Source organism: Onychostruthus taczanowskii, unplaced genomic scaffold (genome assembly GCF_017590055.1).
Source record: "Onychostruthus taczanowskii isolate IOZ18803 unplaced genomic scaffold, ASM1759005v1 scaffold158, whole genome shotgun sequence".
In the NCBI taxonomy this organism is placed as follows: domain Eukaryota; kingdom Metazoa; phylum Chordata; class Aves; order Passeriformes; family Passeridae; genus Onychostruthus; species Onychostruthus taczanowskii.
Genome location: NW_024498773.1, coordinates 821,793 through 836,154, shown reverse-complemented (window position 1 = coordinate 836,154; position 14,362 = coordinate 821,793). Strand labels below are relative to the sequence as shown.

At 37.1% G+C, this 14,362-nt stretch overlaps 1 protein-coding gene across 9 annotated transcripts in view; it reads right to left on the bottom strand.

The window, feature by feature from the left end:
* APC (APC regulator of WNT signaling pathway) overlaps positions 1-14,362 on the bottom strand; it is a 96,589-nt gene that overhangs the window by 39,086 nt on the left and 43,141 nt on the right. For 7 of the 9 annotated variants that reach the window (XM_041399188.1, XM_041399182.1, XM_041399183.1 and 4 more), the window contains 4 exons: positions 9,032-9,116; positions 7,901-8,102; positions 2,136-2,244; positions 491-604 (listed from right to left, as the gene is read on the bottom strand). In XM_041399188.1, the coding sequence (XP_041255122.1) occupies positions 491-604; positions 2,136-2,244; positions 7,901-8,102; positions 9,032-9,074 (468 nt within the window). In that variant the 5' untranslated portion in view covers positions 9,075-9,116. Of the gene's footprint in view, positions 1-490; positions 605-2,135; positions 2,245-7,900; positions 8,103-9,031; positions 9,132-14,362 lie in introns of all 9 variants that reach the window. The other 2 variants (XM_041399186.1, XM_041399187.1) reach the window with 2 other exon arrangements.

Sequence of the window (14,362 nt, the reverse complement as noted above, 5' to 3'; positions counted from 1 at the left end):
TGTGGCTAGATATGTACATATCCTCATCATGAATGCAAAACAACTCTTAGTGAGAGCAAACAACTTCCAGATATGTATGTGAATTACATTTTACTTGAACACCTTGTTTGAAAAGATTATCCCCTGATACATCTTTTCTGGCTAAGGAAACTTAAAAACCCAGCAAAAAGATGCAAAATAAAGCAGTTGCAAATACACTGGCTTTTCTGAAGCTAAAATGGTAGTAAATTGTAAGGAAATTATCATTAAAAGGAATTTTCTCTTGAATAAATTGCCTACATCTGCTGCATCAAAAGGATTATTTACAACAGGCAGACGAGGGTACTTTTTGCCGAGCAATTATTTCCTATGTCCTGATTCCTATTTGTATATTTGAAAGGCTAACTAAGTGCTGTGTTTACACAGAGTTTAAAGATACAATTACCAATAATTTAATAAATATGCAGGGAAACCTTTTCCCTTGCTTTTAATGGTGAAAGACAAACTCTACCTGTGCTCGCTTCTCCATGTCCTGACAAGTGCCCAGTTGTTCTTCCATTGCAGCTCTGATCTGCCTGGCCTCATACTCCAACTGCCTTCTGGTCATATCTGTTTGCAAGGAGAACTGAAAGAAACAGGGAAGGTATTTTAGCAAATAACATTTATGTAAACAATTTGGTATTTCTCAGAACAAAAAGCAGAAATATTACTTTTCTACAAAAAATTTCATAAACAAACAAAACATAGTAATACATTCTTAAGACATGACTGCATTATGAAAACCAAGGACACAACGACGTTCAACCAGCAGACTATACCTAAGTTTTGTCAAATGACTAAATATAATAAATAAGCATTGAGAAAGTATAGTTCCTTACAGGAATATCTGGCTGCTGCCAACAAAACTGCGATGTGTGCCATCTGAATTGGCATTTTCAAAAATATTCAGATGTATTAACATAGTGATGGGTATTCATACTGCTGCTATTTACCTTATTTCTAACTACCCTGTGAAAAGAGCACAAGTGTTAAAACTCAAGTGCAGCAATGCAGCCTAAGGGAAGACTTTTGAACTAAAAGAAATTTTGAGGCAGGAGCAAAGCTCTTCACTGGCTTTGGACAATTACTCAGTCTGTAAGTAAATGAGTCTCCAAGTGCAGTCTTTCCAGAAGACTTCACCTAAGTCAATTCAGAAAGCCAAAAAAAGACAATCATCTGCAAGGACCAAATGGGACCTGTCATTTTGCTGTGTCTGGCCTAAGTAGTAATGGATATAAATTGCTAAAAAAGACCTTTAGTGTACATGTTAAGTAATGCATTCTAATCCTAAGAGTAGCTAAGTGAATTTGTTATCTATGGAACAGAGGAGACAACTTTAAAACCTATGACAGAGTGACACAGCTACAGCTGACAGTGCTTTGAGAAGGGGTTGCAGTTCCTCAAAATCTTTTTCAGGCCTTCTCCCTTGGTTATGGTAGTCTGCAAAGCTCAGCCATGACTCAGTGTTACTTCTGCCCACTGAAGAAGTGCTTCTGCTGTCTGTTTCCATTTCAAGAAGGTTGACTGGTGCTTCATCAGGTGTGACTCTCAACCACACCTTCCCAACTCTATATGTGAAGGATGCACTGCAGATACATCCATATTGCTGACATCTAACAGGAAATCCTACATTATGTGGGATATCAGACATTTTATTATCCCAGATAATGGTGACTTAACTATAAATAGTTTGGAGGTGCCAAGGTAAAAGCTTACAGCAAACACCTGCATAGGCTATAGAATCACTTCACTGGTTGTTATGAAATAACAGCTCTTGTGTACATTGTCATATGCTAATAGTATTCTCAAAACTAGAAAAATCCACCAAACAAAAGAACAGGGGAGAAGAGAGTTAAGGAAAGTGCAATTAATGTGCCATAATGACTTCTAAACGTTCCTCTGTTTTCACTGACATTGATATGGATATGTATGAATTTTGATGTGTAAAATTCTATATGAAATGCATTATTTAGACTAAGTTATCATTACATACTGAATGAAAAAAATTTGGAACTAAAGTGATAGTAGAGAATTCCACCAAATTAATAAAATACAGACAGCATCTAAACAGAGACTTTAGCACCGGACACCTCACCAAGCACTCAGAAGATACTTACATTTTCAGTAAGGGGGAGACTATCAATCCTTTTAGTTAGGTTCTGAAGCTGAGCATAATACCAGTCCTTTTCTTTCTCTTCCTTCTCAAGCTCCGCAAGCAACAGAGATCTATTAAAAGCAGAAGGAGGAAGTTTCTCACCATTAACACCTCATTTCCATCCGGAGGTTTGAAGAAGGCACTAAGGAGACATTTGAGTTCAGTTCCCTGGCCCTGGCTAATCAACCAATCCACTCCCCTGTGCTAAGTACTACAGGTCCTCATCTATGAGAGAAAAAAATATACACATGTCTCTAAAAAACCCACTTTGAAATCCAAAGCTAAGAGAAGTTTTGTGAAAGCAAAACCAGTTATTAGTGGTGTGTTAACTTGTACCCTGCTTCTTTCAAAAATATATTTTGTATAGTGCAATCAGCATTTAAGAAAACGTCTGCCAAAGAAACACATACAACCCTCAATCCTGAATTACTGAATTGAGAATCTTCACCTTTGCACTGTCCTTTTACTCATTTTGTCACCTTTAGCAAAACTATGGGTAAAGCAGACAAAATAAGCCATTTCTGTGAATGTCTAAAGTATTTTAAACCAGTATTTTCCACCAAATGTTATAGACAAGATACATTTGCAGCTGTTAAAAACATTTTAAATGGATATCATAAGTACACTGCATACCTGAATAATAACTGGGAAAGACAAAATGAGTAATATATACAGATTACCGAGGAAAAAAATTATTCAAATTTTCACGTGCTACTTTATCAATCCTTCATGAACTGAATTTTATATAATTCTAAATCTTATGAATATAGTAAAATAATGCTCATGTATACAATACTCCCCAAAATATATATTAAATTTTTTCATCAAAATCTGTCTTGTAGGAATAAACAGAAAAGCCACTCATTTTTTTTTAAATACAAGTTGATTATTTTCTTTCTAATGCTTTCTGTGAGTACTGTTCTTCCTTCTGATGTTTTAATATTGCTCATTAACAGAAATGACAAAAATCAACACTTTGCCAGAAGACAGAAAGCTCCATACAAGTTTGCCCAGTATTATTTCCCATCCCTTAACTTTTGCATCCCTTTCTGGCTGTGGCAGTTCTGAGCAAGAGCATATGAATCTTTATAAAGCACACAAACACATCATGAATAATTACTGTAAGTCATTAAGGAACAGTTACACAGCATACAACAAAAGTACAAATTTGCTCAAGACTCTTTTGATAATGCATCACAGACATTATTTGAGAAGGTAATCCACCTTCCACACAAAACAAAGAAGAAAGAATTTTAAAGGTTGTATTTAAAAGAATGTAATTGACTTATTTCCTGCTTTAAAAATATTTCAAGCTGATTTTGATGATTTAACATTTATTCCGTATCCTATACAAGTGTCTTGGCCTGCATGCAAATAGAAAATTAAATGAGAGGATTCCCTCCCCTTCAATGTGAGACTGGAAAACTACATACATCTAAGAGTGCTAAATGTTTGTAAACATGAACAAAATGACATAAATTTTCAGGCTTGATCCTACAGTCATGTTGAAACAGATTTGTTTTGAGGATGCCAAGGTTTACAATAAAAATGACTGAAAAGAAGTAACAAGAATTACCATAATTTGGCAGGTAACTGGAACAGTATCACAGGACAGCAGTAATTCTTCAGTTACAAGGATGTGGCTGGCAGAAATTGCTAAAGTACTTTAAACAGACTGAAGGCAAAACTAATTGACAGTGCTTGGGAAAAACTTGTTGAGAAAGCCTTTTTTGCCTTCCATCTGCCCATTCTCTTGCCACACAGCCCTCATGCCTAATTTCTGGACAGAGTGGAATTCTGCATAGCTTCTCTTTTTACCACCTTGAGTGCCCAGGCACCAGTTGTGTCCAGGCTGTGAAATAAAATTTGCAAAAGCACAATTAATGCAATCCTTATAAAAAGTATTTTTACTTTTGAGGATTTGTAAATGTGTAAGGACTGACTAATTCTGCCTCTGGATGTCAAAGAACTGGTAGCAGAAACCAGAGAGATTACTTTCAGCTAAGTAAACATGTGATTAAGTTCCTCTTATGAAATGCAGGGTATTCAGTATGTGAGACAGTGTGTCATTCAATCTGTTTTGACACGCACAAGGATGCTGGAAGCAAGAAAACAACTTAGGAACCATCAGAGCTGCATAAACAACATAATGCAAGACCCAAGGGCAACTTGTTTAGTTTAATATTGTCATTTTGTCTTCTGAAGTGATGCTTCATTTGGGATCTCTGCTCTGTGAGAATTCAGGTTTTAACAGTCTTTAAATTCTCTCAGCACAGAATCTGAAAGGTTGCTAACTACAGCAGGCTGCACTTCAGTTTCCTTGAAAATAAGCAGCAAAAGCAGCAGTTCTCTGTAGATGCGTCTGATAAGCTGTTTCCCACCTTGAAGTTTACTCTCAGATACTATTCCAACCAGAAGCACAGCTGCTTCTCAGCCTCCTGGAGCTTCTTGGGGTTAGGAGAGGATTTAAAGTAGAAGAGCTGCTACTGGTCATGAAAAACAAGACGGAAAAAACCAGTGCAGGTATTTTTATATCCCCAAGATGTTTACATTAGGACTTTTACAGCATCAAAGAAAATTCTCTTCTCTGTCATACCCTGTCAAGTTCACTGAGAATTCAGCAAGCAAATGGAGAAAGCTTTTGGAACTTGACACTATTTTTATGAGTTAACAAAAAGTTTTCAATTTGAGCTGTTCTTCTGAAGGGTGGGTTTTTCAAAGACTTCTCGTGTGGCACTTTTGAAGCTCCTAGCAATAGAGGAAGCTGAATGAATGCAGAAAACTCTTGACTTGTTTTGCAAGTATTTTCTGCATAATTATGTCGATATTATTTCTGGTTAAAAGGGAGAAGGGAAACTATATGCTACTCTACTTGCATTATGTAAATTACAACTATAATTAATACTTTCACTTCAATTGGTGGGAGATATAATAAAATCTTGAAAAAAGTTGCTGATACTGTAAAGTTTGAGGTAAGTTTTATCAGCCAGCCAAAAGGAGAAAGCATAATGGAAGAAAGAAGCCACAAGATAGAAGATGCTCCAAATCAACATTAAAGAAATAAAAAAGGAAATGGCATAAGCCAGAAGGAATAAAGAAGGCATACAAACACTTTCATATGAAATATAAATAATATATATAATTTCACAGAAGACTGTCATCTTTAGTGGCCAATTACAGAATTTATAAAGGTGAGATTATTAAATTGCTAAATTGCCAAGGGCAAACACAAAAATTAACCTGCAGTGTACTCTGAAAAATTTTGCTGTTGATATAATTATCTTACCAAGATATACCTGGAAATAGCCAGAGAAAGCAAAAGATATTCCATTATCAGAGTATTCTAAACTGGCAATTTAAAAGCACAGTGCTGCCACTGCCCATTTTTCTCTTTGTTTTTTTAAACTTTATAATTAGAGGAGAGCCAAGCAAATGAGATATGCGCCAATAACTTCATCTTTATTCTGGCAGGCAAATCAATTGATAAACTGTCTTCCTCTCAGAAGTTTACCTTCAGTCAAGTGTGGTGGATTGACCCTGACTGGATGCCAGGTACCCACTGAATTGCTGTAAATATTTAAATACATAATTTAGTCCTCCCACAAACACTGTTGCCCATAAATAACATATATTGTGCCGGTGTGTTAAGATACTGAATGGAAATAGTCTCCTGCTGCATATTTCTCGAAAATGTTATTTTATTCTAAATTATTTCAGGCTTGTCAAATTCAACAAATTCTTGAAAGTCTGTTTAAGTGCAAAAAACTAAAATTGATTAGCAAATGTAAAAATTTAGATACACAAAGATTTAGTAAATATGCCAAACAAGTTCATGCACAAAAAAGAAGTGTTTATTTTTCTTTTAGAAACGGTAGTGATTTTAGATGCACAGTCCTATACCCCACCCGCCCCCCAAGTTTTGCTTCATCTGGCTACACAGGGCTCTTTTCAATGCCCTACATTCTTCTACCTGTATCCTGAAACAGCTTAAACAGAGCAGTTTTGGATTATCTGTCATTTCACTAATAATGAAGTCAGATGTGATCTGGCCATGCCTCCATACATCCATCTTCTCCACAGCACAAATATTTACCCCATCACCTATGACAGTAACAACGTCTAAGATACTCTGAAATTAAAACATCCTCATCCCTTTTCTCCAGTATTATTTGGAACAGGTACTGGTTCACTGCTGAAGTTGTCTTCACTGCCAAGAAAAATGTCAAAACTATCGCCTCAGAATCCACCAGGACGGGAAAGGATCACAAATCATAAATCAGAGGTGCTAATCAACTTAAAGAACTCTAGCTGCTATAAATGCTGCTAGTTCCAAGTGAGCAGGAGTTCACTGGAACCACACTGGAAGTTCCAACTGTGTTTAAAGATTTTAGCATCATCTGTAGTAACACACAGCAACAGAAGAATATAAACAAATGCACAGTTTGTTAAGACAGTAAAAACCAGACACATTTGAATCTTGAAGACTGAGATGAAGAAGCCGACAGTTTCCCAAATTCCTAAATATTCTTATACAGCTCCTCAGGAATCTACATTTTATACAACAGAACAAGTATCATTAGTGGTGGCCCTGGCTAGGAGAAGGTAAAAAATAGAGTGCCTGCTAGAACAGGCTCAGTGTGGACTCACAGAAGTTACTTTCATTCTGCTGTTAGGACCAAAAAAACCAGGGACCTGGATCTTAGAAGAAAAGCATCATCCTTTCAGGTCTTGGCTGCAAAAATTTTGCTGATCTTCAGAGAAAATCCTTTAGAGGAGGGGTTTCTAGAGGGTTATCGACAAAGCACTTGTTACCCACAAAGCTTTTCTATTACAACTTAAATTGGATTTTTTTTTGTTAATGTCTACAAGGCATAAAAATACTGTGTTCCAGTTTATTTGGTTTTGCAGCACACAGCTTGATATCCCATCCATTAAGTAGGGCCGAATCTTTAGGAAACCCTGTGCAGATGGGCTTCTGAAAACATCTGTTATTTCAGTCAGATTCATTTTAAGAAATAAAGATGACTTCAGTGGAAACAGCTGTATGTCTCTTACTTTGCATTTCCTTTGGGACTGATAAAGTGCTACAATTCTGTATTATGACCTGAAAGTATGTTCTTCCTATAAATGGGTACCACTGCCTTTCAAGAAAAGAAATTCCAGGATTTTGTCAATACAAAATGTCTGATGGGAACAACACCTTGAAGATAAGAACACGTATTTCGTTTAGATGATACATTTTCTGTGAGAGCAGAGTCACTAGGTAAATGTCTGCTAACAGTAAATAATTGATAAACCAGTTATGGTACTTAATAACCATTTGCAAAAGAGAGAAAACTATTCCACCATCACACTGTTACAGCTTCAGCATTTATCAACAGTGGTGAGGAGATACAAAGGTGGTTACAACGCTCCACCCTCGCTGTTTAAATATATTCCCGACAGTGACACTAAAAAAAAAACCCTTCACCCAACAAAGAGTAACAATGAAATGCACATATGAAGAAAAAGTAGAAACTGAATACTTCATGATTTTAAAAATATTTTTCTGCATGTGCATCTAAATAAAATGTAGATATCTGGTTTCTTACTGGTCAAGGTAAATGACAGGTAAATACATTACTGATCAAAACCATATTCATAATAGCTAAATACTAAGTGTGATAGTAAACTTCCACATTAAAGTAAGAAGTCAATCCATACTGGAGGAATAAACAAATAAATTACCTCTCTTTTTCTAGCTCTTCTAAGTAACCAGTGCTTTCTCTGCTTCCATTCATAAAGCCTCTTCTTGGAAATGACCCCATGGGGACTGGACTGCACTCCCCTGAGCGGCTCGACACGGACCCTTCCCGGCTCCCATATGAACGCACGGACATCTTTGGCCTTAACTTCACCCCAGCGAAGCTGGTGCTTTCCAAATTCAGTTCTGGATAATAAACAGCAAACATTTTTCAGAGCTGAAGATTCAGTAGCACAAAGTTAAAAGATCATTTATATCTTCATTTCTTACTTCCTGAACAAATCCATGTGGTTTTTTTTATGGAAGCATTTTGCACAGAAATGCAGCAAAAATACTGTGAGCAAAAACAATGGATATGCTGGACTTGGAGAACAGCAGTTATCTGAGCAGACTGCCAAACTACAATCCTGGCAATCAGAACAGTATCCTACAAAAGCCTGCCTGCCTCCTTCCCAGAGGACTTAAGAAATGGGCAGAGTTTTGCATAAACATCATGTGAATTACCTTATGGCCCACTTCCTAAAAATTTCTTTTCCAGAGATCCTACAAATGTTTCACCATCACGTAACAGATGACGTGATGGTGAAACATTCACAGGGGTTCATCACAGGGGTTTCAAACATAGACATCTCTATGAAATTTCTGGGTCAGTGGCAGGGATGATGGATGTATACAGGGAGTTAGTGGTCTGGGCTTGCTGGTACTTCCCATACAATGCGATATACACATTCCAGCACTTGCTATAGGGAAGGGACCATAAATTTGCAGAATGACAGAAACAATTCCAGTAATACGACATGGAGAAGGCAGGATATGCAAAGAAATTTAGGAAATTCATGGAACTACACCAACATTAATTTTTTTTCCTGAAGAAAGAAATTTGAGTTATATCAGATGCAGTTCATATGAAATTCTAGAGTTACAGTAGCAAAAGTATAAATGGAGACTTTTTTTTTACTGAAGATGTGTCTTAAAATGTTTAGCAAAAATGAGACTATGCCTACTCACCAAGGTCAGCACCGAAAAGAAGATAAAAATGACTTTGAAAATTTTATCCCAAACTAAAAACAATGGACAAAGAAATGAACCTACTTTAAACATAATTCTAGATTTACCTTTAAGTCGTTCCAGTAAGTCAATTTGTCCAGAAGATGCCATTGCCTCATCTTCAATACTTCCTTGTAGCTGTTTCAGTACTTCCTGAAAGAAATTAAGCTTAATTAAGAAATCCTTACAACAGTAACACACAAGGTAAATACATCCTATCCTACCCTAAAGTGCACACTCATGTAACAGCTGCTGAGACACTGACGTAAATGATATTTCACGTAGACAGTGATCAAGTGTCATAATTTTAAATGCGATTAGATATATTCTACAATGTCTACCCCAGCACTGTCATGCAAAAACTTATCTGGCAGTTCAATCTATTTGATCATATGGAAGTTCTTCTCAAAGTGAATACCAGCTATTTTGAATTAAGAGATGGAGAAATGTAAGCACGGAAAAATCAGTCAGTCTTGTAAAAACAAATTTTGGACATGTAACTAACAGAAAAGTATCTCGACTAGAAGCAATCCCCAGGATTTGTTTTCTTTGAGGCCCTAGCACAACTGTAAACCCGCAAGAAGACTCATGTTATTCTTACGACAAATGCTACCATGCCTGGGAGCAAAAGATTAGGTTTCCTTCATGGCACCTATTATTACTACTTCTATTTCAAACACCATCAGGCCCACCAGAACGAGATGTAGATTCCCTCATGCAGCTGAAGCTTCAAATCCAAGAATACTGCCATGTGCTACTGTAACTGCATATGTTAAAAATTATACAGCTGAAGGAACATAGTTCTGATGTACAAAAAAACCATAGTAAACAATCACTATTACACTAAAGGGGCCAGTAAGCCCCCAGGTCCCGAATGCTCAGTGGCCTAATTTCACATAGAAAATTAAATCCAAGTTAGCGAATGTCTTTTCAATATCATCATGACAGACACATCAATAGCAAGAACAAATAAAAAAGACTGGCTACAAGGCAAAAAGCCCTTACTGGAATTTAAAGTACCATTTTTCATACTGTGCCACAGAAAATATTTTTAGAAGCAGCAACAATCAGAAGATGAAACCAATTCTGAATAATGGAATTATTCAGTAATATTCTGTAATTTTCATACACAGACCTTGTACACAGGATTGTATTTTTGTTTAGATCTGAAAACTAATGAATTCCAGACAATTAAAAAATATGTCCATACCAAAGCTTTGCTCTTTTAAGAGTCTAGCTTAATGTCAATATTACTGGGTTTTACACAAAAGGTACCATTTAAATGCATTTTTCTTTTTTCAAGAGAAAAAAACCCCATGGCATCTACGAAAAGTCAAGATTTTTTACAAGCAGTGCAGCGATGAGCTTTTCTGTATTCAAGGTGTTGTTACTTGTAACTAAAAAAAAATAAATAGTAGAATAAAAGGAATTTGAACCAGGATTTGTCCTGGTTCAGGGCAAATTTGGGAGATAACCCCCAAAGGGGCTCCTCTACAAAAGCAGATTCAATTGGCCTCTCCCCGCAACCGGTTCAGGAGAAAATATCTCCTTGGAGAAAAAGTGGAAAGAAACCTGTTTATTAAACAATAGAACCCGAACAATATTAAACAATAAAACCTCTTGCTGCTCCAAAAGAGATGACAAACTCAGAACAGTCCTGTTCCTGGGCTGCAGTTTGGCTCACTCAGTCTCTGATCAGTCTCTCTGGTGCTGGAAATGCCGCGGCCCAGGCCTGGCCAAGGGGCCACAGGTGCGAGCTGCTGGTTCTCTTCAGGATGTTCAGTGTAGAGCAGGTTTGTACATGTCCAAGAAAAGGAAAAACCACAGTCCAGGGAACCTCTTTGCGTCAGCTAGCTAAAACTAAGAGCAAAGGAGAGATCTGTCCTGCTGTCTGTCCATCCGCAGACAACAACAAGTCCAGGAGGAAGAATGTGGAGGAGCTAGTGCAGTGTCTGAAAACAAACTGCACGCTTCTTCCCTCCCCCCTTTACTCTCTGGACAAGTCTTAAAGGTGTAAACTTATTATTCAGTATAAAAAGAACAGACGATTGGGGATAAAAGCATCATACAGTCAACCCAGGACAGAGTGCAGAGTTCTGGGGAAATAATTTCAAGCCCTAGACTCAGACCAAATGGTAGCAGCCTTTGCCATGCTGCTCTGGGAAGAATAATTCTGGAGTACAGACACCCAAATTTCCAGTTTACTGGTAGAGTCAAGGTGTTTGTCCATGTTCATGTCTTAGTTTGGACCAGTTTGATGCCAGACTTCCATCCTCCCACGCCAGCTGTACCTGGATTCCCATCGCAGGTGTCTTGGAGCATGAACGAAATTCCTTTTGGATCAAGCCAAGCCAGCAGTTACATCCAGGAATGCTAACGGGCATTCACTCCATGGGACCAGTCTGAAGCTAGTCCAGACAAAACAGCCTGAAATATAGATTGAATGTGTGCTGGGTCCTCAACACCTACATTCACCTACAAAGTTGCTCCTACTGCACTGCCTATTAATGTCAGCTTTGCCTTTAGGATCAACCCTGGGGTGATAAAATCTGTACTTCTGGAAAGACATCTTCCCTGTGTTTGTGCTTTTAAGTATGTTTAAGGGCACCCTCATCAGCCATATGGCCCAGCCATCTCCATACATAACATCTGCCCTGTCAGCAAAGGCAGACAAACAACTGATGTGGTGTTTTTCAAAGAAGGGCTCCTGCACTGTGTGATGCAAGAGCAGGTCTGCAGACAGCAGTCTTGGCTTAAAGTCTAAAAGGGCAATATGGATATGTGAAATGGTCTTGAGAGTATTTTGCACTCTTGTTGGAAACCTGTCAACTCAGATAAATTTAGAAATAATGAATGATTCATTTTTCTCTGAAAACAGCACTGTTTTACAAGGGAGAAACCTAAAATCCCACATCTCCTTCCATTCCCTTTTTAGAAGCCTCTCTCTCACATGCGTAGCACATCTGCTGTTTCAGCATGTTCAGTATACTTCCCTATGTAATGAGTCTTCCTGCTCCGAGATACAATATGAGAAGTTAAATGGAACTACCATGAGATTTTCCTGCCCTACCAAATTACATGACTGAGGTGTCCAGGCAGCAAGGGACTGCTCTTTTCTAAATACTGGCAACAGTTGAACACTAGCACACTGGATCACCTTGCTCAAATTTTCTATTTAAATTCATTACTTGAAGTTTTAACTTCTAGTTTTTGTATCATCCCCTTTTTCCTCCAACAGTACATGCATTTTTCTCAATTTAGCTTTTCTGCATTTTTCTACATTTCTTTTTTACAGCACTATTGCTAAGGTGAAACTGCGACAATGCCATTATGAGGCTGTGACATCAACTTTAAATTTCATCACTTCAAAAGCTAAGCTGGCCATTCAATAGGCAGTTAAATAAAGGAGACAAAAGTTAGAGAAGGAGATGCAGCCCCTGGGACAGGTACCGGTGGAAAATGAGGCTGTGTGCTAAAATGACAAGTCAGGGAATTTGCAATTTTACTTGAACAAGGAACAGAGAAGTTGTCTGCAATAATCCTTCTGGAGGAAACATGGCAAGTTACCTGTTACTGTGCTAATGAAAATTTTAATTTATTCACTATTAATAATCTAGGATTCAACACTAATGCTGTTTACATGCATACAGTGCTTTGAAACAGTATTTTTCCATGATAATTTTATATTAAATTTGATATCATGTTCGCTAAAGCATAAAATAGTCTCAAAGAGTCAATTAGTATCTATTTAGTTATGCAGATTTCAGTAAGTATTTTAGAAGTGGTTCACAGCATTATTCTTAGCAAAATCTTTACTGGCTTATCAGTGACTTACTGAAAAAATACACAAATATAAATCTGTAAGAAAAGGCTGATCGTTTTTTCTGTTCTTTTAAAGAATGCAAGTCAAATTATTTTAATGGTCACTTAAGTATAACCTAGTTTATCTTGTGCTGTGCAGAAGTACAAAAGAATGTTTTTGGAAATGGAGCAGGCCCTATGACTCATCATCATTTAAAAGGGTTTCTGTCTTCACAGTCTCTGGACTGTGAAGTACTGAAACATTGTCTATTTTTTGTCTGGTTGGTTGGGTTTTTTTGTTTGGACTGTCTGAATACAATCCTGACATAAAACCCCATTTATGAATAATTAAAGAGACCGGATCCGTCAGCATGTAACTATGGTAAATAAAAGCACTTTAACTAACAGTAGATGCACCTAAGTAGAAAGGTAGATGCAGCTAAGTGGTAAGGGTTCTTGTAAATAACATGATTTAAGGGCTGTGAATTAACTTAAGTTGCTAATAAGAAAAGGAATCACAGAGGAATAATGCTTACAATGGCTGATTTAAAATCCCAAGGAGTTAAGACTTAAAGTGTATTCAATTTTTGGGAGCTGTAAGTACAAATATTAATATTTAGGAATGTTTAAAAATATGGTATACATAAAAATACATTTTGATTACATTTCAGATATTTTTGGTCTTCTGTAAACACTATTCTCTCCCCCCCACATCTTAAATACTAAGATCTATTACTTGTATTCACTTTTGTCACAGCTATGTGGATTTAGTGAATGACAAAATCTATGACCATGAAAATTAAATCTATGAAACTCCTGGATGCAGCACACCAGATATACTCACAGGCCAGTTATGTTGGTTACCACGGTATTTACAACATTTGAATATAAAACCAGGTTTAATCACACAAATACAGAAAGTGTTCACAATTTCAGAGAGCACCCAAACATCTATTAGCAGCATACAGGATGGGAATATGCATAATGAATGAATAAAAAAATCATGGTTAACCAAATCAGCATTATTTTTAAATTACAGTATTTCTAACAGCATTGGTACACATATTTTTAACCTGGTATGTTGAAAATGTAACATAAAATTTCTAAATTGAAATTATTTTTGACCTCTAATGGAGCTGAGTGTTGTTTTAATTACTACTTAGAAGAGCAGGAAAAAAGGTAACATATACTAAAAGAATGTCACTCAAACTCCTCAAAACCATTAAATGTCAGTACCATGCAGGGGGGTAGACATCAGAATACTTTTTTTTTTTTAGAGATAGTAGAAATTTAAGTTTAAGGTTTTACATAACCTGTCATAAATACATGAACTTGACAGCACATCATTTCTGTCACCTATGGTAGAACATTTACAGGGGCTGAGGGAGTGCTTGGAAGGAGCTCTTTGCTCCTACACATTTTGGTGAATTATACTGCTGCTGCTTAATCAGGCTTGCTTGCAGCCCTTCTAGCCCTCCAAGTGTACGAAACTGCTCAGGCTGCTCAACCCTGTAGCCAGGTCCAAACGATAACACCACCAATGACAGCACTGCTGACTGAGGTGGAACTCTGAAGCAACTCAGCTTTCTACCTTGCAG